Source organism: Solea senegalensis, linkage group LG2, assembly GCF_019176455.1.
Source record: "Solea senegalensis isolate Sse05_10M linkage group LG2, IFAPA_SoseM_1, whole genome shotgun sequence".
Lineage (NCBI taxonomy): Eukaryota > Metazoa > Chordata > Actinopteri > Pleuronectiformes > Soleidae > Solea > Solea senegalensis.
Window position 1 is genome coordinate 3,669,969 of NC_058022.1, and position 27,674 is coordinate 3,697,642.

The following is a 27,674-nucleotide window of genomic DNA, read 5'->3' on the forward strand; positions in this document are numbered from 1 at the left end:
GTGGATGCTTCTTCCCCCGAGGTTGTGTCCAACCTTTAAAAAACACGTAACAAGGAAAATGCACGTTGACATTTTCACAATTTAAGGTAGAAACAAAGCCGTGCATCTGTCATTAAAGGAAATTACTGTTCAGATCAGTATTATTTTAAGCCAAGTTGTTGTTTGGAAGGTAATTTCACATCAACACACCCGGAGATCCGCATTATTTGCTCGCCTCAAGCTGTTATTTTTCCCCAAATCTTCTCTGTGGGGTAAAATTAGAATTAACACTGTAACATGAGTCGTTTTCAGAATCAAACCTCATTATTGTAATGCAGTCCTCGAGGCGTTACCCACCCCCCTCCACTCCCCCGGGGAGTTTAGCCGGAGGGAGGCATTCATTAGACATATGTGCGTGCTATTACATCAGCACGGGTGGCGTGCCGAAGACTCTGTCGCCGTGTTTTGCTGTCGCGGTGCCTCCTCGTGTCGGGCAGAAAGCAGATCTTTTGATTCTAACCTTCAAAAAGACAAATGTAAACTGTACAGCCTCCACGGTTTCATTCCCACTGCAAAGGGAGCGTGAATGTGATTAATGGCTCGAGTCTTAATTTGCTGACTTCACAGTTAAAGCTTATATTATGATAAGGGTTTCAGGACCCTGAGGTTTCTGCTCTGACTAATACATTTAGTATTAGCCATAATTATTGACATGAAATGTATTTATGTGTGCGAGAAAAGGCATCACTGTACAGGTATTTACTGCAGCTTGGCTTCCCAGAAAAACATTGCAATATCACTTTTCTGCAAAAGTAACTGTTCAATAAGGGTAAGGGGCAATATAAGCAATAACTGTGATGATATTTCACAGAATTTCAACATAAACATGTTTGTTTTGATATGGGACAATGAGTATTTCGGAATAAAAAAGACATTTATGATGCAAAATGAATCTATTCATTAAAAAAAACACCTACTTTTTGTTATAACTTAATATCAATTGAAGAGCCAAGAGTTTGAGACCTCTGCACAATGGAATAATGTTAAATTCAACTCTTTTAGCATTGACATCACGCTAAATACACTCTGAAATAGTGTCAAATTGAACTGTTATAGCATTAGATTAACACCAAAGAGGTCAATTTCATACATCCCAGAGTGTATTTGGTCCTTTTTTAGAGCTGTCACGATTATTTGATTAATTAAATGATTACTAAATCAACTATTTCGATAATCAATTATTCAGTTTTTTTAGATGATTAAAGCAAGTTTTCAGATTCCCAGCTTCTTAAATTGCCATATTCGACGTATTCGGAGTTGGTGTGAAACTGATTTTTTAGTTTACAAAATGCTGCAAAATTGAACTGTGTACAGTTGGTATTCGCTTGCTTACTTTCGAGAGAAAAACATGTTTTCATCCTTTCATTTTATGTCATTTGAACATTTCTAAGTTCACAAGTTCAATTTGCATCGTGAGAAAACAGGAGACCACTGTTTGAGACCAGTTCAAGACCAAATGTCCACATTTCTGTGCTGGGTTTTTAAGGTGTTTATGAGGACATGAAAAGGACTTTCACTGCAGTGTGTTTCTATGGAGATTATATTGATGCTATGAGAGAAAAACAATGATCTTTTTCTGGTTTTTAACCAAGTGCTTTTTGTGTCTCCACATAATTACCACGTTTATAACAAGGAAATCATATTCATCACCCCCCTTTCTTCTGCCAAAAAACCTCCCGAACAAGCATTTGAAATGTGATCCCGTTGATTTGCATATCAGAAACAACAACTCAAGCAAAAAAACATGCAATCCTAGTCACAGTAATTATAAGTATAGGCTGATTTAATGTTATCAGAAACGAGCTGCTCTACATTTCTTTAAAAAGACTGTATTTTTACATATATATCATATCATTTGCATCACTTGTTTGTGCATTTACATGTGGAAAACTCTTTCCAGGGTCCATTAAATTAAGTGCATGCCTTAAAAAATCCTTAAGACCTTCCTTCCTTAAAAAAAAAGAAGAAGAAAATACTCTGCTGGTGAACAAAGCGCACGGGCCAATTAAATGAAAAGTGTGACAATCACAGCTGAAGACTTCGCAGTAATTATGGTGGCACAATAATAATAATAACAATAGTAAAAATAATAATGATAACAGTGAAAGTAAAGTGTTGTGGGAGTGTGCACTGTGTAATTAAACAGGTTCACGTAAGTGTCAACACAACAGTGTCACCCACAGTGACTGAGGGATTACTAAAGGGATTGTTATTATTTATTTGTTATTTATGTGGTTTTCTGACACATTTATGTTGTTTTCCTGTGTAAGCACCCATTAAAAGGGTTGCTACACTGAGCAGAATTGGGGAAAATTTTAATTTTTATGGCAAAAAAAACTCCTTTACATGATTCCTTTTTGAAGTTTTACGCATGGCCCTGAATGATTTAGGTCCAACAGTGCAAGAAAAAAAAAATAAATCAAGATTCATATGCCCCCTAGTGGATTATACCTATTATAACTGTTTCATAAAGTGATATTCTAATTTGCTTCCTATATTCATGATTTATATTCTGAATCTATATTCTGTCTAAAACTGTCTGGGGTTGATAATGAATACATTTTTTTAATGACATTAATTGTTCTATACATCATTTATTGATGATGGAGTCTGTCAATTGGTTGTTATGTATATTTTTGTCTTCTCTCACGTTTATGTAACTATCTTAATTAAGTGGAGTCTGGTAATAAGCTGAACCGATTTAAAATATATTATTAGTACCTTATGATATATAAAAATAACCAGCTTTCATTTTCTTTATATTACTATCAACAAGTGATGAAAGGATTTTTTTTTTTCCCCCTTTAATCATAAAGTACTAGGGTTAAGGATCGATATTAATATGAACATAATAAATGTGAACTTAGTGTTTTGTTTTTGCCAGTCACAGGTGTTTCATAAACATTCTATATGGGGACTCACTTTTAAAAAAATAATGACAAATAAATCTTAACTGCAAATTTGTGGGGGGACCCTAAAAAAATCTACCGCGACCCATCTTTGGGTGCCGACCCAGGCTTTGGGAAACAATCGCCTACACTGTCTGACATTAGCTGTTATTTGCATTTAATTTAAAGGTGCTCAGTCTAATGACCTAAAAGACATACTTGAGTAAAAGTACAAGTATCTTATCAGAAAATGACTTTGCTACAAGTTTGACTTTGCCACTTTTTTTTATAATCTTACTTCAATCAAAGTCTTGACATTTACTGTACTTAAGTATCAAAAGTAATTTTCTGATATCAAATGTACTTAAGTTTTAGAACTCTTCTTCTGATTTTAGTAACAAAGATAGTTAGAGGAAATGTAGTGGAGTAGAAGTAAAAGTTGCTCGAAATATAAATAACAAAGCAAAAGGACAGATACATGAATGTTGTACTTAAGTACAGTAACAAAGTATCGGTACTTTGTTACAGGTACTTTTCTATTCTCTATTCTCTGTCTTAGCTCCGAACACCACGCTTTCATATTCTGTTGCAACACCCTGATGTTTATAAAGATAAAGATAAAGTTGTTAAAAGCATACATTTGGCTAATGTAAACGCGTCGCTCACTTTAACTACCCCGCCGTATGTTTGAAGTATTTCTTTGCTCTAAATGTCACACCTCAGTGAGAAACTGCAACAGGGCAGAATACACAAAGCCCATTAATGTTAAAAACTCCCCGAGGTTATTGGTTCAAACTGCAAGAAACAATATTCTAATTTACATAGCAGACCACACACATGCAAGCAGCCAGCTGCTCAGCTGTGGAGTCGCCACTAATTACGCAGAATAATTAATGGTGCATGCACGGCCACTTAACTTTGTTTTGTTATGGAATGCAATTTTTCATCTGGGGGAGCAGAACGGCCCTGTGGCTGTTCATGTACAGTACAGTACCTAGTGTAAGTACGGGAGCCCATGTGGATCAGCTGGAGTCTGCGCCGAACCAGGAAGACATCAAACGCCTGTCAAGTTACAGAACAGACAGACTCTTTTCCTTTCAGTGTAAAAGCAAGATGGAAAAGGCTCTCAGTGTCATCATTGTTTTTAAACCACGTACGAGGAACACAGAGTGACCAAAATTATGTTCCTCTTATTCCTCTACGTTGTAGTTTTGGTAAAAACAAACAAAAAAACAAACAACCTACAAAACAGGTTAAAAGAAGAACAACATTAAAGTATATAAAAAATGATGATGGAATAAAAGGGAGTAAACATCTATGTGCATGAACGATCTGTGTAAAAATGCAAAACAAATGCTGTGGCTGGTTTGTCCATTCAGGCTCCTGTAGAAACATGGCTGCTTTGCAAGTTGGCAGCATCAAGTACCACCTGAGACAATATTCTGAGTTCTCATACCCCGGTATATACGGTAGAACGGTATTTCGGATTTTCCTTCCAGGTACCACCAGAGGAAGCCTGCATACCACTAGTGGTACACGTACCCCACTTTGAGAACCTATGGTTCCACGATGGAAACTGAACAGCTTTTATATTTTAAAGTGATTGAACACTCATCCAAACATCCCTTTTGCTAGCAATATTCAATTTCTGCCAATAAGTCATTTTAATTTGAAAAGACTTGTGACTTTTCGTTGGTTTTCAGCCACTCACATTAATATCAGTACATACATATATCAGTGCATAAAAACATCACCATGTTAGCTATTTGAATTGGTACAACAGCAGAAGGAATTGTGAAGTGTTAACTTAGCAATATTTGCTCATTTAAGCAGCGGATGTTACTTTTATTTTGAAAGAACGCCAGAAGTTGTGTGACCACGTAACCCACGCGCGCAGCTGTGACTCTTCCTCCAGCGTCTATCAGCGCTTGACAGCATTTGCTGCTGGGGTTCTGACCTGGATGAGCACAGTAGGGGCAAACCTCAGTTTTTACCTTCTTTAGTAAACACAGTCTTGTCTCAACGTGTTCTACTTAACGCTGTCAACGTTTATGTAACTGTTCCGGAGAGCTAGCTTAGCGTGTCTCATCAACACGTACCTGGGAATGCGTCACACTCACAGTCACCTATTTTGTGTCTTTATTTTTAAGTCACTCCATACAGATTAATTAAGCTGGTGTATGTATTTAAAGTCTGTCACTGTTGTAGACATTTAACAAGTGTTTTGTTTTGCAACACGGGAGCTAGATTTACTTCCGCGTTACTTTCCCAGCAATACACTTGCCTCTTATGGGACATTTCCTGGCAGAGTGTAAACGCTGACAGTGTTTGTACTCGTAGTTTTATGGGGACCAAAGCTGGTCATAATGAGGCAGCACTTCATTTTTATGTCTCTGTTTAAAATGTAAAGAACGGGTTAGGTTGAGGCTATGAACAGGACTTAACTGGTTAGGGATAAGGGTTTTGTTTCCAACTGTCTAGACTGTAAATCAGTGCAGTATCTTGACAAGTAGAGGGGTATGGTTTTTTTTGTGTCTGTGTACTTGTATACTTATTTTAATAACCACTTTATCATGCAATTAATGTGAATATGTTCCATGTCCTCTGTTAGTTTTTTTAGTTTGAAGTTTGCAGCTATATTTCTGACATACCCTAACTTTTTTTGTATGGTTTAGATATAGGTTTGAGTTTGAAATAACTTTTATTACTACTAACTATTATTGGGGTTAGGCCTAGGCATTTAGTTTTGATGATTAGGTATGGGGCTAAGGAATGCCTCAGGCCAAAGAGCGTCCTCTCAAAGATATAGCTACTACCTATGTGTGTATACTTCTATTTCTAACTTTGTGAGGTCCAAAAAAACATAAAAACCTCTCTTTGTGTGGACATTTTTACCCCGTGAGGACATTTTTTAGGGTTAGGACCTGGTTTTAGGGTAAGAATTGGATAAGGCAGTTGTGTTGGTTAATGTTAGGGTAACACATCATTGTGTCAATGATGTGTCCTCACTAAGATATAAAAACATGTTTGTGTTTGTGTGAGTGTGATAAGTTACCTTTGGGGACAAATTTGAACAGGATTTCATTGACTACAGTGACACATTTCAGGCAATCATTTGGGGAATGTTTGTCCACTTCTTAACCAGATTATGGTTATAACCAGTGTTGTTAGTCATAGGTTTAAACTCCAGGAAACAAATGTAGGTGTATGTTAGGCCCTCAAATGTGACCTACACTACAGTGTGCTGTGCATGTGCCAAGATATAAAAAGCATGACATTTTATGTATATAAAAAAATCTAAAAGAATAACTTGTTTTTGTTTTTTTTGCCCTTCCTGACAGGCATGGCTGTGTTTGAGAACAGCTCTGTGCTTCTGGACCTGAAAACTTTGTCTTTCAAGGAAAAGAAGAAGCTGAAGTCAGCAATAACAGAGAATGGGGGCACCATTTCCTTTGTGGTCAATAAACAGGTCAGTTGATGTGATCATTCCTCCTCCGTAGGAAAGTAGACTAGAATCTTTGTAGAAATATCTATACCATCAATCATTTGTTAGAGTTTTTCTGCGTCTGTGGAACATCTGCTTGTTGTGTACATAAATAAAAAAGTATTTTTCTTGCCGGCATTTGCCACAGTGCTCTCTGATAGTGACCAATGATGTGTCGACTGTGAGCGCCAGCAGACTACGTAACATCAGAAAGTACCAAACCCCTGTGGTCAGGGTGGATTATGTGTACACCTGTGTGGAAAGAGGAGCTCTGCTACCTGTTGATGAATACAAATTGGACATTTCCTCTACTTCAGCTTCCTCACCTCCTCTTCCTCTCTACTCACCGAATCCAGTCCCAATAAAATGTCAAGGTACTTCCCTTATATGCACTTTCCCCATGCACAATATAGACATCTGTAATTGGAATGAAGTTAGAAATGAGTAATAAACACAATATATACACGTGAAGCGAGGTACAAAAATATAGGCACGTTCTTACCTATTTTTCTATTTTGTATATTCATGTAACAGAGTAGATGTCTATTTTGCCTCCTCGAAAAGGACATGAAAAGGATTGAATTAATAGTTTTAATTGAAAAAAATAACATATTTTACGTAATAATACACAACTCACCATTTTTCAACTTGAAATTGCAGTTTGAGGCAAAAAGACGAGCAAATCTCAGCGGCTGCAATTTAGGAAATACTGCATGATGTTAATTTAAGCTTCTTTTCTTATGTAATACATATATGTTGTGAGCAATTTGTCGCTTTAAGTTCTCATCCTTACATTAGTGACTGGCTAACATTTTGAGGGGTGTCATCACAGGCTGCAACAATTATTCAATCCATTTATTTAATTATTTTTAGAGTTGATTGATCGGTTTCAGTATTTTGTCAATAATTAAAACAAGCTGTCTATTTAGCAGAAGTGACCAAACTTGAAGTAAATATTATTAAAATCTAAGGGAAATGACATAGCATTTCTGCCGCTGCTGGTTCCAAAACAAAACCGCAGTTGTACCAGGAAGCTGCTCATTTCTAATCAAACTTTAATTTCCTCCCTCAGAATCAGGCCTGATTATCTTTCACGGTGTCTAATTACCAGGTGAAGTCTGGAACATGCTGTCCAGACATAAGTGTTTACCATCAGTGTTGGGGACAGAGCATAAATATAGATTGCATGGATTGCCACTTGAAACTAAGATGGAGCTTTACTGATCCCTGTTGGACAAATGCATGCTCTTACTGTTGAATTCTGGCTCAGATTTGCAGGCAAAGTAATTGACATCCTAAAAAGAAAACACACCATGACAACATATACGATTTCATTGCAGCTAATAATTATACTTGTTATGGATTATTATTATTATTATTTTATAAGGTTTATTTAACCATAAAAGCCTCACTTTTACATGAGAGTCTTTCAACAGGGTTGAAGACAGACAAAATGACAAATATTGAAATGTACAGATATGAGACATCGTAATATTCATGCAAAAGAAAGGATAAAAATACTGAATGTTAAAATATCAAAATACACAATACAGGATTCAGTTACAAAAACATGGAAGTGTGATCCAGCAAAAACATGGATGTCTGATGCATGTAACTCAATTACTCAAATCACTAGTTGTTTGGCCCTTAACAAGTAGGTAAATTGGGAAACAAATATATTTGTTGGTGTTAACACAGATGTCTAAATGACAACTTTCACAAACCAAATGCATAATATATTTAACAATTACTGTCACAGTTAATCCAATAAATCAGAAAGTATGTGTTTCTTTCAACATCTAAACTTGTTTCTTTTCAAAACGACTGATTAATTGATGCAGCCGTGCATAAGATGCATGAAAGAGTATGATAGAATAAAGAAAAACTTTACAGAAAAGCCTAGTTAAAGCCAAGTTACCAACTCTGCAATTGTATGGGATTTTAAAATGCTAAATGTGGTCTCAACCGGTTACAGAATCCTCATCAATAATCCGGACTCCACCCAGTTCCAGCACAGTGACTCATGATTACAGCTATTGTCTGGCGTGTCACTCCACAAATACACTTACCAAATCTGGCTCAGTAGTTTCCCTCTTCTCTTTCAACATTGATGAAGTGTATGTGTGGACAGACTGTCACCTGTTCAGATAAAGGTTGTGTTTGTGTGTCAGCTGTGCACGCCTTTGTGTTTTTCTTCACAAGAACATTCACAAGTCTGCTTTGTCTTTACCACTGCTTTCATACAAAAGAGCCAATGAGTGCAGTGCAATTTGAGCAGACCAAGGTCCAAGCCAAGCCTGTGGACCCTGCCCATCCCAGTCAGTGGCTTGAGAGTGTGCCGAGCTGTGCGCCCGTCCTGTTAAAGTACAGGTGAGGAGTACAAAAACTATAATGTAATAATAATAATAATAATTATGATAATATAAATACAGCTACATTAGTGTTTTACACCAGGGCCTATTTTTTTTTATAAAAGGTGCTAAACAATTGTGACCCAATTCACAACGCACATTTTCACAAGAATATATTTTTGCATATGAAGTTTCTGACTATGTGTTACTTCCATTTCGGTAACATGCAATCTTATTTTGTAAAGGTAAGCCAGGCATATTTAACAATCAAACACTGAACACATAATACATAATCATGTTAGGATTTTAGAACAAACAAACATGTATGTCTTGAATAACAAGCATAAACAAACAGAAAAACATTGTCTCCTGTGACCTGTCTGTGGGTCAGAGACCTAAATGCACCACACGTTTGTTATTATTAAAGTAATAATCTGTGCTGCTTTCTTCATATCTGTTTATAAATTGACAATAAATTAGATAATTGTTGCTTACAGGCAGGGCACACCACTGTAGGAGTCATTCTAAGACCAAATGTAACTATTTTATTTATTTAGGAATTGAAATTTCACAACTTTACAGTTTAAAGACACACCCATGGTAAAATACCATTTCCTTTGTGACTGATCTCTGCAGTTTTGGTGTGATTTCTTAAATTTCACAGACTTTACTCTGAAACTGATCCCGATCTCCCGTCGTATCCGGATCATTTTCAAGTGGCCAAGTATTCAATCTTTAAAAAGGTGAAGCTACTTTCTTTTATTACGTCTGCTGTTACAACAGTTATTAAAATGACTAATAACAGGCTTTATTATTATTATTATTGTTATTGTTGTTTGTTTGCTGCTCCAGAGTAGGAGCAACACTTGGTTTGTTGTAGAGCTGCAGAGCTGCAAAGGAGAGAAAGGACAGCTGTACCGCGTGGTCAGATACTGGAAGAACGATGTAAATACCAAGGTATGAGGTCTGTTTTATGTCCCAGATGTCTCCAGTAAGCGTGTGTGACAGCGTACTAAACTTCTGTGAGCTAAATATAGCAAACAAAGCAACTTTTGGTTAGTTGGACTTCTTGCTTCTTCCCTTGAGAAACAAAAAGTACCTTCATATCACTTCAGGACTTTAGGGATACGTACATTTAGCCATTATTATGTCTTATATACAGTAGATTCTGATGTCACAACCTTGAGTGTCTACCAATACTGATATCAGTCCAATACTGTCTTTAACTTGTTTTTAACATGTTTAAAACATATTTCGACTGACACATTTAGCCATCGCCAACCATTTCAAATGACAATGCTATAAAACTGTGTCATAAAAGGGCTAAGTGAAGCGTTTATGTGATATTTAGGGTTTGGTGTTTCAACTTGATTGTCATTGAGTACAGAGGTACAGACAGAGACAACTAAATGCAGTTTGAAGTGCAAGATACTACTGTGATTCTTATATATTTGTATACAGTTATAAAGAGAATATAGTAATATACACTATATAATAACAGACTATATGTTATTAACAAAGCATATATATAGATATATGTATAGTATAAGTGGCAGAATGTATGTTGGGTTTTTTTTTATGTTTGTAATTTATTTATTATTTTTTCATGAAACAAAATGTCCCATTTATTAGGTTAGAAAAGCTGTGAAGTGTGGCCCTGTGATAAGACCCAAAGCTCAGATCTGAATGTAACCCAAGACATCCTGATAACCACATCCCCGTCTTTGTGCCGACAGACTCCAGAGGCAGTGAAGGAGGTGCTTGTGTTTCCGTCCACTGCAGAGGAAGCGTTTGAGGTGTTTGTTGCAGTGAGGGACACCTTGCAGGTCAATGCTCTGTGTGGGGGGTTCCACAGCGTTCCACAGGCCCCGGGACTCGGTTCAGCACCTCTGCATCAGGTCACAACACTCTTTTAACAGTGTACCACCTTTTGCCAACAGGCATGTCAAAACATAGAACATGAGGCTGCAGGGACTTCTTTCTTAGCACGTTTGTAATTGCCCATCCATGTGCCTGGAGATTTTGCTGCAAATGACAGAAAATCTGGTATCCCATATGAATTCATGTAGGGCTGCATTAATTTTGCAGTAACTAGCACTGGTGCCTCTCAGGACGAAGATTAGTGTGGATTTTGCACATTCGCTTTCTGTGTGCATGTTTTTCTTTCTTTCTTTTTTTTTTTTGATAGGCAGATGTAACCCTTGACTGGGCTCATGCTTTGTCAGTCCTATTGGACTTTAGATACAGTATGTCACGGTCAAAAGGAAACGGATACTAAATACATTTGATGTGGCAAAGACAGTACGTGGTGAACAAGAGCAATCAAGCATGGAGAAATACACACAGACAGGAAATGTGGACATTGATATTGGATAATGGATATTGTGTTATATTTTGGAGCTTTTGGTACCGTAGCTGAACCTAATGTTGATTTACATTCTCTTTATCCGGCCGACAGCTGCTGCTGGAGGAGAAACTGAGCCAAGTAAACTTATCACAGGAAGTGGCTGTTTTTGTGGAGCTGCTGTGGACTGAGGCCCTGGGTTACCTTGACAACATCCTCCTGGTTTCAATCGACAAGCTCAGCCTCAATGATGTAAGCACTGTACATTCTGAAATTGAAAGAAGAGTCACAAAGACAATTACACTTGTTTTCCCTTCCTTGTCTGTGTGTGTAGGTGAGCAGAGCAGAAGGCTTGTTAGTCCAGATTCAGAGGAAGCTAAAGGAGGGGGAAAGGACTGGAAAAGAACTGGTAGATCTCCTCGTCGAGTTTAACGTCTTGCTGCCACACAAGAGGCCCAATTGTGTTCCTGACCCCAGGGACATCTCTCAAAAACTGGACCTCTGTCAGGTAGCACAGAACATACACAAACACAAACATTCATGTACTGTACTCATGAGTACACGGCACATGATTTAAAAAGGCCTTTCTCATGCATAGACATAAATACACCACAGTAGTGCTCTTGCAGGACCTGAGACCCATATGGGCCCAGTCCCATGCTTTATTTTGTGAGTGGAATCCACTCCAGATTATGATCATTTCAGATTAGTCATTCAATAAGGCTGTTAAAAAGAAATACAAATGTTAATTAAGATTTAATTACCACTTATACTGTCTTATTATTGTTAATAGATGTCTTATTGCGGTTTATAATAGATCTAGTAATAATAATAGATAGTGTCTTATGTACATTAAAATGTTTTATAATATTTTTAGGCTTATTAATAGTCAGTTAGTATAATAATAAATACTTATAGTCAGGTTTATTCCAAGGACCATAAAATAAAGGGTTTTGGGACAACGCATGGCCAAGCGGGTTTGCAAAGGGTTTGCGTCCCAACCAGGTCAGTGGCTGGCAACGTACCCAATCCCCATTGCTCATAGTTAATTGGATGCTCTAAATTGACCCCAGCCACAGGGGGCTATATTCAGTGTACTCCTTGTGGCGACCCCTAGAGAGGGAGAAGTCGAAAAGGGAAAAAAAACAAAAACTAAAGGGTTTTCAAATCATTGAAAATGTATGTCATTTATTACCTCATAATCATAAATGCAGGTCACTCCCTCTACCCCTGTGTGTATATTCTTACTTAAATGATTTCTCTTCTTCTTTCTTTTTGTTTTTTTTGTTGTCAAGTTGATTAGAGATGTCCTGAATGTGACTGAGATGACTCTGAGAAGCCCAACTCCTTCCTGTGTGGGGAAGTACCGCGCACTCAGGTGCTGCATTGAGACCGTTCCCCCCAGATGCTCGGAGTTTCACGCCGTGACCACCCTGCTGCGAGACAGGTAGTGTACCACCTCAGATGCAATTTTTTAATGAAAATAATAAGAACAATAACTTTATTCAAACTGGAGAGATCATTGAGGGGGTGACCCACATTTACAGCAATAAAGGACAAAAACAACAAGCAAATACAACAACTAAGCTAACTTAAAATGTGTGTTTGTGTCATTTTTTTTTTTATCTGCAGGAAAATGGTGATCAAACAGGTTCTGAGAGTCGGCAGAGGGGTGGAGCTTCAGACTTTTAAAAGTGAGATCGGGAACATAAAGCCACTTCTTCATTCTTCCAGCCCCAGCAACTTTGTCGGAATCCTTTCTCGGTGAGGTCACACGATTCATTAATTTGAGATTTTCCCTTCCAATTTCGCCCTTAATGACTATCATAACCCCCAACCTTGGCCCCTGCTTTAAATGTAATTTAAGGTTTTAATCAAAAAACCTTGATGAAAGTTAATGGATTCACTCTCAAGACAATAGATTTGTCCTCTGATGGAGGAAAAGATTGGTATCACCAAAATATGAGTATGATTATGCACATTATGTATGCCTGGAGTCAGCTCAGTGTTGCAATATTACAGGAACATTGACCTATTTCTCTCATTTTCCTTCTTCAAAGCTTAATTATTGGTGGATAATCCAAGGTGTTCTTATTCAGAAAACAAAGAGACTAGAATTACCATATGTATTATTATTATTTGAGTTTATTGTTAAAGTCTACGGCAATTACGACTTGTAAACTTTTTTTATTCTCTCTGTAGTGGTCTGCTGTTGCCTCATGTTGGAGTGGAGCATCATGGGATTGGGAGAACAGATATTGGTAATCTGGGCAGTGGAATCTACTTCACCAACGCTATTGGGTTTGTGAAAAGTCTGCAACTAACATGGGGAATTCTATGCTTCATACCAACTTACTTACAACATTGGACACATGAGTTAATTTGTCCTTTACTGACAGTATTTACAAGAACAAAAAATACCTGACAAACAAATTACAGAAGGTAGATGTTGCAGTATGGAGCCTGCAATCCTCCGGTGCAATCTGGGAGCTTGGACGGCATGGCCATTTTAGGTAAAGCCGCTTTCTGCTACCCCTGACAGGAGCTGTTTGAAATACTCCAAGCCCAGTGTGACTGACGGCTCTCGGCTGCTGTTGGTGTGTGACGTGGCGTTGGGAGATTGCAAGGACGTCACCGAAAGAGACTTCACGCTGACCGAAGCCCCAGAGGGACACCACAGCGTGCACGGAGTCCGCTGCACCCCAAACTCTCGCTCTGAGTTCGAGGTAGGAGTGCGAGGGTGTTTGTGTGTGGAAATAGATTCATTTGATTAGTTGTTGCAGCCCGAGCATGTGCACCTAAATGTAAATGCACTGTACTGTGTTGCTTTTTTTTCTAAAAGACAATGATGTAAATGTTTTGTGTAGAAATAACCTCAGGCAGCCAAAGTTGTCCTCAAATCAGCACCAGTCTGTCAGCGTTTATGTTTGCTCACGTCATTGACTTTTACTGACTTTATCATAACCGTATCGCGCTTGTGCTGCAGGATGATGAGTACGTGGTGTATAGTCCCGATCAAGTGAAACTCAAGTACGTGGTTCAGTTCAGCCTCGAGGGCGACCAACCGAAGGAGTTCTGCCCTGACGTCAACATCTCCCGTGAAGCTTTCTCTAATGAATGTGAGCACCAACCACCGCTGTACAGTTCACCAACGGGTTCAACATTCATCTGATGTTATTATCACACACAATGTAAATGGTGAAGGCTCCTACGTCTGCATCTTAGCTCTCTTAGCTTTCTAAAGATATTGTCCTGTTTGTGTTTGTGTGTGCGTGCAGTGATCAATTTGGAGGCTGACGGAGTCGAAATCATCAAAAACCCAATGGAGGACGTGACGCCTGGACTGTTAGACAGCTCTGGTCAGCAGCTCCCTCTGCAGGCTGTTCATGTGAAGTGCAAACTGATGGATTTGGTCTCGCAGGTATTTATTTTTGGGTTTCGTAATCAGATCTTGCAACAGACTTTTAATGGTTCAAAAAAACAAAAAACAGAAGCACAGACAGCATCCTGTTCATCTCCCCTCTGTGTCTCCTTTGCCTCTTGTAGGTCATCATTTTCCAGAAATACACCAACATGAGCACTGTGCCCATTGAGGCGAAGTATGTCTTCCCGCTGGACGATTTAGCAGCAGTGTGCGGATTTGAGGCGTTCATTAACGGGAAACATGTGGTGGGAAAGGTGGGTCATAGCCTCTATACTCGGGCTGCAGTGATTTATGCAATAACAACTTGTTTTTTTTGATCAATCAATCCGTCATGTGATTTCAGATGCTCGAATATAATTACGTTCTATTTTATTTGGGAAACCCTCATCCAAATTTGACACAATTTTCAGATATTTTAGATAAATGACGAAATAATATGGACAGATGAATTGATAATGGATACAGTTGTTGCTGTAGCATGGGGTTTCCCCCACATACAGGTCAGCCAGGGATGCATGGGGACCTTAGGCTTAATCCCAATGCCCATAGTCACACACTTGCAGACTCTGAGAGACATTCATAGAGAGTCAGTAAGAGCACTGCTGTGAAATCACCTAGTGTGTGATTATGCTCTCATGCCCATTTCAGTCAGGACTTTCTGCGAAATCATCCACAGCGAGCGTGATGTTGCTCTTAAAAGAAAATTATGTTTCCTGTAATCAAAGTAATGTATGACTATAAGGTTTATCACAGTAGGGACACATTTCCTCAGAGGGTAAAATAATGATTAAAAAAAAAGCCAAAAGTAAGCATAAAGTCACACTAATGAAAATCTTTTAAATTAAGTCACATTTTTGTTTGGCATCATCAAGGTGTTATTCTGTACAAAACTTAATAATGTAAATCTATTCAACATTGTTTTCTTTATTCTTAGGTGAAGGAGAAATTGGAGGCTCGGAGAGAATACAAACAGGCTATTGAGAAAGGTCACGGAGCATATCTCATGGACCAGGATGCCCCTGTATGTGCAGCCTTTTTTTATTTATATTGATTTTGTGTTGTTTGTTTGTTTTTTTCATTTTTCTTAATCGTTTGTCTCACACACAATGCAAGTACAAGACTAACACATCATAAAAGTATGAGAGAGGGTGAGGAATAAACCTGTACATCGTCCTTTTTCGGACGAGAAGACTAAATGTATCTCGTGCTGACTGCAGGACGTGTTCACCATCAGTGTGGGCAATCTGCCGCCCGGTGCAACCGTCGTCATCAAAGTTACCTTTGTGTCCGAGCTGATCGTCAGGGATGGGAGCGTTCTCTTCTCCCTGCCCGGGACCGTGGCTCCGTGGCAGGAGCGGTCAGCACTCAACCAGACCACACAAGTAAGGAAAGCTTTAGTTTCTGAGTGGGAGAAACTAAAACTAAAATCCCATCCCACTATTTCTGTCACTTCGTATTCTGCTGGCTGTTACTCGAGTGAATAGAATTAAATGTTCTTTTGTGTTGGGTTAAAGAAGATCTAGCAGCACATCTTAAAAGTGGCACATATTCGCTGAGGAAATAATCAGCTGAGAGGCCAAGTGTTGCTATTTTAGTTTTATTTGTTATAGTAAGAATATTTTTCCCTTGGTTAATGATAACTTATTCCACACTTTTTTGAATTCTGTTTGGAAGTTCAAGCAAAAGAGCAATAATATTGAACCTCATTTAGTCAAGGGCGAGGAATAATGTATGTAACTTTGTTTTTTGTTTTTTTAACCTCATGTTTTCACCATTGTCATTATAAAACAGGTCAGTGTGGATAAGGTGTGTGTAGACGGAGAGGCTGCAAGTTCAAGGTAAGCAATACCTTTTGGCTATTTTATTGCATTTTGATGTGATGTATATTTTTGAGAAGTACAATCATTCCATCTTTAATAAATTACACCGGACATTGGTGAAATTGTGTAGTAGAGGATCCGTTGACTAGCTTTACCACAAGCCAGTCTTCAGGACCATATATTGCCGTTTTATATTTCTAACAACCACTGATAAGATCAATTTTATCAATTAATTTAGAAGGATTTCTTTTTAGTGAAAATTGCTTTTCTTTTTCACTTCCTCCACCAATGCGTCCCATTGTTCCCATTGTTTGAAGTCAGTAGAAAGCCTTTTAGCCGAAAAGCCTATAAATCCTTGCTGTTGTTTAAAATGGCAACACCTGCCATCTTTTTGAGGCTTCTGTTTTGTTGCAAATGTTATTCAAATCCCGCATGGGAAAATGAGAACAACAAAATAAAGTCAAAATCTGTTTAATTGAGTTTGGAGTGGGAAAACTTGCATAATATCCACGTATCAGGTTAGGCTGAAGCCCAAAAAGGCCTTAACAGTAACAGTTTTGTCCTCAAATTGCTGAGATTTACAGCACAACACTTTACAAATGTTGACATGACATGACACAGTTTTGCTAAAAACTTTAAACCCATACATGTTTGTCCATAGAGAATGTACAAATCCTGCAGTATTGTTTTCTGGGAGACCAGACTGCTTATCATTGCTGCTTAAAAACTGTTACCGTTTCTTTCCTCCAGAGATTTCACTCTGGACATGTCCATTGAGATGCCCTTTGTAATGAGCAGCCTGCAGTGCATCACTCATCAAGTCAAGATGAAGGTAATTTGAGTGTTTCTCATTCTATACATCCTGTATTTTGATTATAATATGGATTATTATCCACTCCCCAGTTATTCCCGTCTTGTTCAGCTATGAGTCGGGTTAAGCTGAAGTGGACAATGTCTTGGATCAAACTTGTCATCAGTGTTTGCACAGAGTAATTGTGATAGAAAAACAACACCATCCTTGTTTATATTACTTCACCATGAGCCGCTCAGGTATTCTCCTGGCACAACAGTGTTTGTGGAAAACATGTCAACTTGATTTACACGCTACTGGCTTTTTTCCCCTTTTCCTGCATCATTCTAAAATGGACAACCCCCATCATGCAAATGTGCATTACGGCAGTTGTGCGTGTATTTTTCCTGGCAGGGGTGTTTATGAAGGCACAACACAACACTGGCTCAGAGAGAGTGACCACACATCGACTCCACCTGGGATTTCTAGAGACACAAACATTGTTTGCTGCCCCTTTAAGTTCTGTGCATCAAATGGAATTAGGGTCATAATTAAAAGTTTCTTTTGTCTCTCTCTGTCTCCCTCTCCGTGCGTGTGTTTGTGATTCCACAGAGAACAGACTGTAAGGCGGTAGTGAGCGTGCTACCAGGACAAGCCATGGGTGTGGAGGGTTTCCAGCTGTCGGTCGGTCTGTCTGTGGTCCACCTGCCCAGGATGTGGGTGGAGAAACACCCTGACAAAGACAGCCAGGTCTGTCTGTCCCTTTCATTTTCTCTCTGGCTCTTATTCCACTTCTCTCTCTCTCTCTCTCTCTTTCTGCTGATTCCTGCTGAATCTATAATTTTGTCTCCTCCAGGCCTGCATGTTGGTTTTCTATCCAGACTTTGACAACGGTTGCAGCTCAGAAGCCAATGAAGTCATCCTGTTACTGGACACGTCCGAGTCCATGAAGGGAGAGCCCCTCCAAATGGCCCAGAGAATCGCCCTTCAGGTCCTCAAAGCCCTAAGCAATGACCTCAGAGTCAATGCCATGATATTTGGCACTGGTCAGTTTGTCTTGATGTCTTTTCATGTACATTTTTAATAAAAGTAGAAGTTTCTCTCCCTTAAAGAGGAAGCAAACATGCCATATCATATATGAAGTGAATGTTTTACATTTTTTTTCTTGAATAATCTTCTACTATACACTCTTGAATGGTGAATAAAAATCACCCAAGACAAGTCGGTTGCGCACTTTTTACAGATAATGAAAACCTTTATTTTACAGAATGAGTTATGCTGAATGTCTGTATTGATCAATACAGTGTTTACAAAGATAGAAAGAAGATTTCTCATAGATAAGGATCCTGTCAGACATATCTCGAATGAAATCGCGACTACCTGGTGGGGTAATCGTTCTCCATTTGTCTGACTTTCACATTTGATTCTGTCCGTCAGATTATTGGGGAGCGTTCCAGATACCATGCCCTCTTGCTGACAGTCGTAGGGTCATGGGGAACTTCATCAAGGTGAGCCGATCACACATTTTTCACTGTGGTTGAACCTAGAGGCCATGGCAATACAATATGTACAGTATATATATTTATGTTATATAAGAAATACTCAATGTGTTGTGTTGATTGTGACATGGAGCATGCGCATATTTGAGATCCTTTGAAGTTTTCTGTGTTTTTTTATGTATTTAATCAACGTGATCATCTCTAGATAAGTATAAAAAAAGCTATTGTAAACAACTACACAAAGTACCACTTTATTTTAACGTTGGTAATACTGGTGTCACTTGGTTATTTTTATTGCAGTACTAAACATGTATGTAAACATAATATGTACTGTTCTTTACTGAAATGTGAAACTGAAATCATTTCCTCCATCAAACCAGAGTTTGATATACTTAAGGTGGGGAACAATAGTCAATTTTAGATTTTTATTTTTAGTATTCATAGGTTAGTCTTTCTTGGACAAGAGACAACAATTCCCATGATCCCACGCTGCTTCCTGACGTCATCAAACTAGTTCTATTTTTTTGTAGAAATTCTATCCAAGAGGTGGCAGCACTGAGCTTTGGCAGCCCCTGCGCACTCTCAGCCTGCTGCCTCCATCCCGGGGCGTCAGAAACCTGCTGCTGCTGTCAGACGGCCACATTCACAACGCAGAGCTCACCTTGAAGCTGGTCAGAGACAACGTTCAGCACAGTCGCCTCTTCACCTGTGGCATCAGGTCTGAACAGAGCAAAGGGTCTTAAATCACAGGGTTTTCTGGTTTATTTTAGTTAAACGTTTTAAAGTTAAAGTTTTATGGTTCTTTGTCGCTTCAGCCCAACAGCCAACCGGCACATGCTGAGAACTCTGGCCCAGGCAGGGGGTGGAGCCTACGAATTCTTTGACACAAAAATGAAGCACAACTGGGCAGAAAAGGTGAGACCAGTACATTAAACAATACATATTTTGTTGAGTGTATGTCACCACTTCAAATCACTGTGTGATAAAGCAAAAAGGTGAATTCGTCATAAAACAATTAAAGCTTGTTGTGCGTAACGTTTAAATATAAATGTCTGTTAGATTCAAACCACTGTCAATCCTGACTAAGCCTTCCATCTCCACATGACGAGGTCTCGTGTTTGTTTAGTGAAAATCCCTGTCGATCAACAACAAAGCAACATTTTAAGTCTCTATAACCCTCTTATGACCATCATAATATTCATATTTAGATTTTATGGCTATAGAATTGTAGAAGTGTGTGGGCACAAAGCTCTGTTTGTCTGCTTTCTGGTAGATTTTGAATATTAAAAAAACAGGATGGTAACAGAAGGGTTAATCACCTTCATTATTCTCATGCCCACTTTGATCCTCAGCAGGTCTACAGTTGCTGCCATGTGACTGGCTTTGTTAATTTCATCTGTTTTGGTCGCAGGTGGAGCGTCAGGTGAAGCGCATGGCAGCACCGGGCTGCAGCTCGGTGTCAGTGAAGTGGCAGCAGTTCAGCCCAACTGCGCCCTCTCCTGTGCAAGCCCCGAAACAGCTCCACGCTCTCTTCAATAACTGTCACACGCTGGTTTACGGCTTTGTACCGCACTGCACCCAGGTACGCAATCCGTAAAAAAAAATGCCCAGAGCTCCATGTGACTGTCTAAACCAGACAATAACACAAAGAAATGTACAATATGATGGAGCAGATCACGTTCAAACCGAAGCTCTATATTTCTGTTGTTTCCTATAGGCCACCCTCCTTGGCAACCTGAGTGGTCAGGAGCTCAAAACCATGGTGTCCACCAGTGAGCTGCAGAAAACTAGAGGCACAGTAAGTCTTCACACACTCTCAATCAATCTTAACACTATCCGTATAACAGTATAACATTGAAAAAAATCCACAGCTTCCATGACATATCTAACCCTAGGAAAAAAAACAACATCTATTTGTAATGTCAGTTGATGAATATTTCATCAGACAGCCTCTGTCACTGAAAAAACAACACTGTAAATTTGTCATCAGTAGCTCACCCAGCAGGTACTGATGAAGGTTCACTGTGAGTGTTATGACCATGATGATGATGATGATGAGGCTGTGATTATGTTGTACCTCCTTGTTCAGTTTCTTCACAAGCTCACAGCAAGAGCCCTCATCAGGGATTATGAAGATGGAAGCCTGGACATCAGTGAAGCTGAACATGAGGTGTGTTAATGTCGGATTCACACTGTGTGTGTGTGTGCCTTTGTGTGTCTTTTTGAGGACCAAAATCATAAAAACCATACAGAGTGAGGATATTTTGGCTGATCCTCACATCTTTAAAGGGCTTTTGGGCACTTAGGCACTTAGCTGTGATGGTTAGATGGCCTCTTCACCCATTTTTTCCCGCACTTGGTCCAATGACGGATAAACTTGAAATTATTATGACGCCGTTGTGTTTGTTTAATTCACATTCTATTAGAGTCTGATTAAATTTGACCAGTTTTTCATTTATTTGATTTGACAAACTATGGCCTTTATTTTGTTGTGGGATTGAGACATGTCCCTCAGATCCACTCAAATAACACATTTATCTCTGGAAATTAGTAAAAAAATTTATTTTTTTTTGGGTGGAGTGGCCCTTTAAGGTTAGAGAGAGGGGCTAGGGAATGCATTATGTTTATGAGTGTCCTTGCTATGAATGAAGTGCAAACATGTATGTCTGTGTGTGTTGTGGGCTGTGCTGCTTCTTGCGTCCATGTATATGTTCACACTGGCTGCATGTAAATACTGTCCCACAGGAGGATGAGGAGAGAGCAAATGATCTCATTGGGAATAAATCTGCCTCCTGTTAAAAGTCTGTAGCGGACTATGCTCGGGCGATTTACACCGCTGTATTTTAACGTTGGCGATCACGGTGTTACTTTGAGAGCTCAGGTTGAACTTGATTCGTTCAGATTCAGCCTCGACACTAAAACTACTTGTGAAAGTTGTCAGTTGTATGTATTCATTGTGGTAGAATGTCACGATACTATCAACAGATATTCTCTTTGTCTGTGTTTGCTGGTAACCCCGCATTATGCGCAATAAATAGGCCAAAACAATTAAATGTCTCAAGCACGTCCCCCACATGCACTAATACTAATCTGTTGACATTGGCAAAGAAATTAATTCTGTTGATTCTTTTATGTTTCCCCCCCCCCCAGGGAAAGAAAGCAGAGTTGAAGTCCTTCATCATCGAGTTAAGCAAGGAGTTCTCCATTCTCTCTCAGTTCACCAGCTTTGTGGCCGTTGAGGAAAGGGTTTGTGCCACTTTCAACTTCGTGCAGCCGTATCCTTTTCACTTCTACCACGACGGCCAACCCAAACCTCATTTTACCTTGTTTCAGGACACGGAACAGCCTGAGGAGGGTTTCACAGACATCCCCAAGTTGATTGCAGAAGAAGATGTGGACGTCCTTCCTTACATGGGCTGGAAATCTCCTCAGGACAGCGGAGAAGAGATAGAGGAAGTGGAAAAAATGGCGTTTTCGTTTTCATCTGAGGACACGAGTGATTCCATGCAGGTAACACCACAAGGATAGATAGCTAGAAATAGATGGAGATATAGATATAGATCAATTGACACTTTATTAATCCCAAGGGAAATTAGATCTGCGATAGATTTTGATCACTTTGAGTCAGAAAGTAATTTTCATCAAATTGAAGGGTGGCAGAAATAAAAATGTTCCAAATGATAAAAATAAATGTTCAGAGGATTAGGCAAATAACTGCTGTAAATAAAGATTGGTTCAAAGCCGCATATAATAGGTACGTTTTCTTTAAACTATGTTTTGATTAACAATAGTATCATTATTTCTCTTCAGGATGAGGAAGAGGAAACCATGGACGTGTGCGCTGAGGTAACATCGTCCTGTGTGCAGTGTAATCAGTGTAATCGGTGCTCCCTCTCAGCACGTGTTCTAGAGCTTCACCAATCTTGGTTGTTTTTTTGTCCCTCTATTGCAGTTAGAAAGCTATCGAGTAGCAGGTGGATCTGCGATAGATCTCAAGGTAACATTTCGTCCCATGATGCATTAAACTGCAGCTGCACATGTGCTATTTTTAAATAAAGCTGAGTTCAAATCCACATATAATAGCTAAGTTTTCTTTAACTTAGCTATTTTGATTATTATTATTTTTTTATTATTATTATTATTATTATTAATAACAATAATAATAATAAAAATAAAAATAATAATAATAACAATAATAATGATGTGATTGTTTCTCTTCAGAACATTGTCATGGAAGCGCAAGGCATGGACATTTCATTTGAGGAAGACCATTACCATGGTGCTACGATTCCTGAAAATATATTTGAGAAGGAGAAGGTAACATCGTTAATATAATAATAATAATAGATAATAATATAATAATTCGACAAATACCTCTGAACATAATGTAAAGCAAGTGATCTGAGACAGAATTTGTCATTCCCACCTCCGATGGTATTTGTTTACAGCCTCATTCACACCTTCCTATGCTGCAAAGAAACCTTCGAAATAATGAGAGAATCTAAAAGAGAGTTTGCCAATTTACAAAGTGTCATCACATGAAAACCAGCGCACCTGTCCATGTCCCTCTGTTGGAAGGATCTCAGCAGAATCTTTGATGATCTGATGGAAATTGTGATAAATGCCAAAGTTGACACATTACAAACGCTTGAAGTTTGCATTACAGTGTGTGCTTGTGGAATAGAAGTGACATTTAGTGGTATCAAAAGAGATTCATTATGAAGTTGTTATCTTTTGATCTGAGAGCAGCAAACAAACAGGTTTTGACTTCTTTTTTGTTTGTTTCCTCACTCTTCTCCCTCTCTAGCAGTGCCCTGCTACATTATACAGGAAATGTTCAAGATATAGGATGTCCACAAAAGGGGTGCATGAAGAGATTGATCCTCATTCTGAAAGAGAAAGAACTGTCTTCAAAGCCCAAGGAAGGGAAATTCCACATATGCATGCTCCTACTCCTCCTCCTCCTGCTCCTCTTGCCTATATTTCCGGTTCTTCAATCGTTCCCCAGCATCTTTCACCCTATCTTGCATCTCAAATAAGTCTTGGTGTGGACCGGGACCTACAGAGTGTGGACCTGGAGACCCTGAATCTCAGTATGGAACCATTTGAAGGTGCAAGAAGACCCACCAGAAGATCCCCAAGAACAGCAAGCAAACAACTGAGCTCTGAGGTTAGAGCAGATTTTTATCGGACATCAGCTCATTCTCTGCCTCAGGATCCACCCATGAGAACACTATCATTACATGGAGTTGCTAGTCCACGAACAGGTGTTTCTTTTCAGGGCAGCACTAACAGTGTAGAAACAAAGTCCAATAGCACAACTGCATGTGTGCTGCTGCTAATCCAGAGCAAGATGCCATCTACTTTCATTCAGATGTGTACTAGTGTGAAGTTATTCCTGCATGTTCATCACTAAACAGGCAATAATGTGTGGACAGGGCTGGGCAATAATGAAGAAACACCAGAAACTGAAAGCTAAAGATAAAAGAGGAGAAAAATATATAAATACATGAATATGTTATAGTGCTATAATTTACTAATGACAGCAAATAAAGCTCAGTTCAAAGCCACATAATAGGTATAAAATATATTTTGATTATTATTATTGTTGTTGTTATTATTATTATTAATAACAATAATAATAATAATAATAATAGTAATAATAATAATAATAATCTTTGTTTGTCGTTTCAGGACATTGTCGTGGAAGAGCAAGACATGTTAGTTTCATTAAAGAAGGCATCGTCCTGGGTGCCTATGAATCTTCTATTAGGTTCGGTGAAACAAAGTGCTCCAATACCTAGGAGGTCCGCACAAGCGACGCATGTAGATCTTCATTCTTATTCTGAAAGACAGAGATCTGGCTTGTATGTCAAAGCCCAAGAAAAGGGAATTCCACACAAACCTGCTCCTGCTCCTCCTCCTCCTCCTTCACTCCCTGCCCCCCCACCTCCACCCCATCTTGTTAGACTTCCTTTACATCTAATCCCATGTCCACCTGGAAGCCATGCACCTCCACCTCCTCCCCCTTGTCCTATTCCTATCCAAACCAAGGCTCCAATGCATCAGCCACCTCCTCCCCTTCGTATTTCCCCTCCGACCATAGTGAGGTATGGTGCCACTCCACCACCACCACCACCTCCTCCTCCTCCTCCTGTTTCACACTCTCCTTCAATCACCTATGCTTCAGAAAGCGTTGGAGGCATTATGGACCTTTCAATGTCTGAAGAAAAACACACTCTCGCTTGCACTCCATCAGCAAGCGCTGGTTTTGGTGCGTCTCTGGACCTAGAGAGGGGGGTTCTGGACAGCCTGGCTCTTGATATGGCCTCAGTTCAAGTCCCAAGAAGTGCTGAAAAAGAAAGCTCTGTTTTGTATGGGACATCATACAGCACTCATTCTCTGTCTCAGGTTCAACCCTTGAGAACACAATCATTACATGGAGCACCTATTCCACCAACAGGTGTTTCTTTTAAGGCAGCAATGTTCCAGGTGTGTAGTCCATCCTCTTTGCTTGCACCAAAGAAGAGAGTGAAAACGCGAAGGTATCTCGCCAGGTGAGTCTTGAAGCATTTCTCTCGGATGTGGTCCATATTGACTCTGCGACATCCCAAAGACTTAAACCTGAACAGAGTTATCTTTCGACATATCAAAATGACCTGTCTTCATTTCTATGTCTTTTAATCATGCATCCATGCATGTGAAACAGTCCAGTAGATGTCTTTTAGTGCCAAAAACGAAGGTTGCCTTTTGTTTGAGCACTTCAAGACTACCATGACCCAAATGACTGAGAACCTTCACAGACATAATCAGTAGCAGTCACATCACTGTCAATAATCACTAAGTGTGTTCTGTTGTGATCACGATTGTTGCAGACGTGTGTTGCCAGACCATGGACTGCCGAATCTCAAATGGTCAGAGATCTTCCAGATGCAGCACTCTGTAAGAAATTGTTTTATTGCTATCATATTTAAATTTTTCCGTTTCCAAAAGACAAATAGACATGACTAACTGACGTATTTCTTGCAGGAAGGCTACTGGGAATTGACTCCAGAACTGGGAGAGATCATCAGTGTTAACCTGGATTTCTTTGCCAACGTGTTCCTGAAGAACAAAGGCATCGTTTCTTTAGGTGAGTTGTCGCAAAACATAAACAGATTAATGTCATTTTCTCTAATTATTGGAATTAAAAAGGTACTGTAGATATAATTACCTGGCACCAATGTGTGGAACTGCAACTATGGCTCTGCTATGAACCAACATTGAAAGCCTTTTAAGTCGCTGAAGCAGCAAACGTGGTGGTAATTTCATTTCCCTTCATTCTCCCTGTGTGTGGGGTTTGTAGGTGTGAGAGCCCATGCGGACATCCTGAGGCTGGTGGCAACTCTTCTGATTCTGCAGCTGATGAGGGTGGAGAAGCTGGAGGAAGGCAAACTGCTCCGCACCCTCTTCTGTCTGGACAACTCCTCTCAGCCCAGGTCTGTCCAAATCCGAACCATAAATACAGTGATATTCATGACTTTTTTGTGCTGAAAAAGAATAAGGTATAAACCTAAAGACAGAACACAAACAGGCACCATTTTCAACAAAAAACTGCTTTTTTGGGGCATTTCTTTGTTTTTTTCAGTCATACTGCAACATGTTTGTAGTCGTCTCACTTTACCAGTTCAATGTTGCTGTTTCTGTGCTTATTTTGACATAAAACCTGGGCCGATTATGAGACCCTGGGACCAGCCAGGTGCTGTCATGCAGATATCACTTATTTTAACCTTCATTAGTTGACTGAGTGCCCCGTCGAGACATCGGGGGTGGATAAAATAGCCGAGGGGCCCATAAAAACATCACATAATAACATTGGGATGGTAGCACATGGGCACCCCCCGAGCCCTTGGGCCCCTGGGCTTGTTCAGTAATCCATCCTTGCATAAAACAAATCACTTCCTGTGTGCAGCACAACAACGCTTTGCTGAGAGTTGAGTGGTTGTAAAATAACAGGTACTTGTAGACGTCATGTAGTGTAAATTTCCCTTCAGGATGAATTCGTAAAGCCAGGCTGCTGACGGTTTCTCCTTTTGGTAACAACAAACTAATATTTTTCCAGGCCAGAGCGCTGGGAGGAGGTTAAGAGGGCGGTGGAGTGGGTTCGCTGGGCTGACAGACAGTACCCGAGTATCTACAGCCGTCTGGAGTTCGGTTTGAGCTGGGAGTCGTCTACCCGTCAGCTGCTGGGCTACGAAAACCCGCCTCCCTTCTCACCGCTCAGTGGTTTGAACCTGCAGAGGACTGAAGCCCCTCTGCTGGTGCACTGAAGTGGCCAATAAGGTTAATGAAGAAAATCAAAAGTGTTAGCCTTTTTAATGAGAACTTTTAATGTCCCTAGAAACCCGCAACCTCTGTTGTTCACTCATATGTGCTGTGCTTTAACGTCTAATCTCTTTTATGTAATTGGGATTATAATTTGCAAAAAAAATGTGCATAATTTTCTTTTAAAACTATTGAATAAGACCATTAAGTGCTCGTGAAAATGTTTACATTTGTTATGAATCAAGTGACAAGTAGAAGCTTATTATCCCATAGACTTCCATTCAAATCAGCAGTTGCCCCCCCCGGTGGCTAACTGCTACATCCAGGACATTCATCTTCCATTTTTATGTACAATCTGTGGTTGGACCATAAAATCATGACGACAAAAAGACAAAACACAGCTCAGAGACAACTTCAGGCTTTTTTTTCTGTTCTTTCCTCAATATTAACAGTTAATTCAGTAAATAAAACATAAACAGCTGTAAAACTGAACTATATATCAGATCTGTTGCTGCAGTATGTACTAAAACGCTAGATGGTAGTGTTGGCATATTTTATAATAGCTGCTTTTCTTTCACACTTCCTATCACCTTGTTTTCCTCCCTTTCTCCCATTTTTTATTATCTACAGTATATATAAAGTAAAAAATGCACGAAAACTGCATGAGTTTGTCAAATGATGTTGGTTTTAGATATGTATTATAAATAATATTCATATAAAAGAAGCAAGCA

At 39.3% G+C, this 27,674-nt stretch overlaps 1 protein-coding gene across 6 annotated transcripts; it reads left to right on the top strand.

Moving 5' to 3' along the window:
* The first annotated feature begins 4,805 nt into the window (after nucleotides 1-4,805).
* parp4 (poly (ADP-ribose) polymerase family, member 4) lies at nucleotides 4,806-27,601 on the top strand. 6 transcript variants are annotated; one of them, XM_044019543.1, is made up of 40 exons: nucleotides 4,806-4,823; nucleotides 4,868-4,897; nucleotides 6,269-6,396; nucleotides 6,560-6,785; nucleotides 8,661-8,781; nucleotides 9,427-9,505; nucleotides 9,615-9,719; nucleotides 10,499-10,660; nucleotides 11,221-11,358; nucleotides 11,441-11,614; nucleotides 12,402-12,553; nucleotides 12,739-12,870; nucleotides 13,309-13,407; nucleotides 13,649-13,832; nucleotides 14,093-14,225; nucleotides 14,385-14,527; nucleotides 14,653-14,784; nucleotides 15,465-15,551; nucleotides 15,748-15,912; nucleotides 16,322-16,368; nucleotides 17,101-17,182; nucleotides 17,753-17,890; nucleotides 17,997-18,186; nucleotides 18,578-18,648; nucleotides 19,170-19,357; nucleotides 19,455-19,554; nucleotides 20,051-20,221; nucleotides 20,357-20,437; nucleotides 20,729-20,809; nucleotides 21,790-21,885; nucleotides 21,973-22,149; nucleotides 22,450-22,485; nucleotides 22,592-22,636; nucleotides 22,861-22,956; nucleotides 23,447-23,809; nucleotides 24,334-25,196; nucleotides 25,515-25,581; nucleotides 25,669-25,771; nucleotides 25,985-26,117; nucleotides 26,741-27,601. In XM_044019543.1, exons 3-40 carry the CDS (start codon nucleotides 6,271-6,273, stop codon nucleotides 26,946-26,948), a joined length of 5,694 nt encoding a protein of 1,897 aa, XP_043875478.1. In that variant the 5' UTR covers nucleotides 4,806-4,823; nucleotides 4,868-4,897; nucleotides 6,269-6,270; the 3' UTR covers nucleotides 26,949-27,601. The 6 variants fall into 6 exon arrangements, with proteins under 6 accessions (XP_043875478.1, XP_043875477.1, XP_043875479.1 ...); XM_044019542.1 differs by lacking the exon at nucleotides 4,806-4,823 and having other exon boundaries at nucleotides 4,830-4,897; XM_044019544.1 differs by lacking the exon at nucleotides 4,806-4,823 and having other exon boundaries at nucleotides 4,830-4,897; nucleotides 23,450-23,809.
* The last annotated feature ends 73 nt before the right edge of the window (nucleotides 27,602-27,674 follow it).

Excerpts from the sequence above, each read along its gene's own strand:
- parp4 (XM_044019543.1), top strand. The coding sequence starts at position 6,271 with ATGGCTGTGTTTGAGAACAGCTCTGTGCTTCTGGACCTGAAAACTTTG. Across the intron at positions 20,810-21,789 it reads TCAGTGAAGCTGAACATGAG|GGAAAGAAAGCAGAGTTGAA; the intron begins GTGTGTTAATGT and ends CCCCCCCCCCAG. Across the intron at positions 22,486-22,591 it reads CCATGGACGTGTGCGCTGAG|TTAGAAAGCTATCGAGTAGC; the intron begins GTAACATCGTCC and ends CCTCTATTGCAG.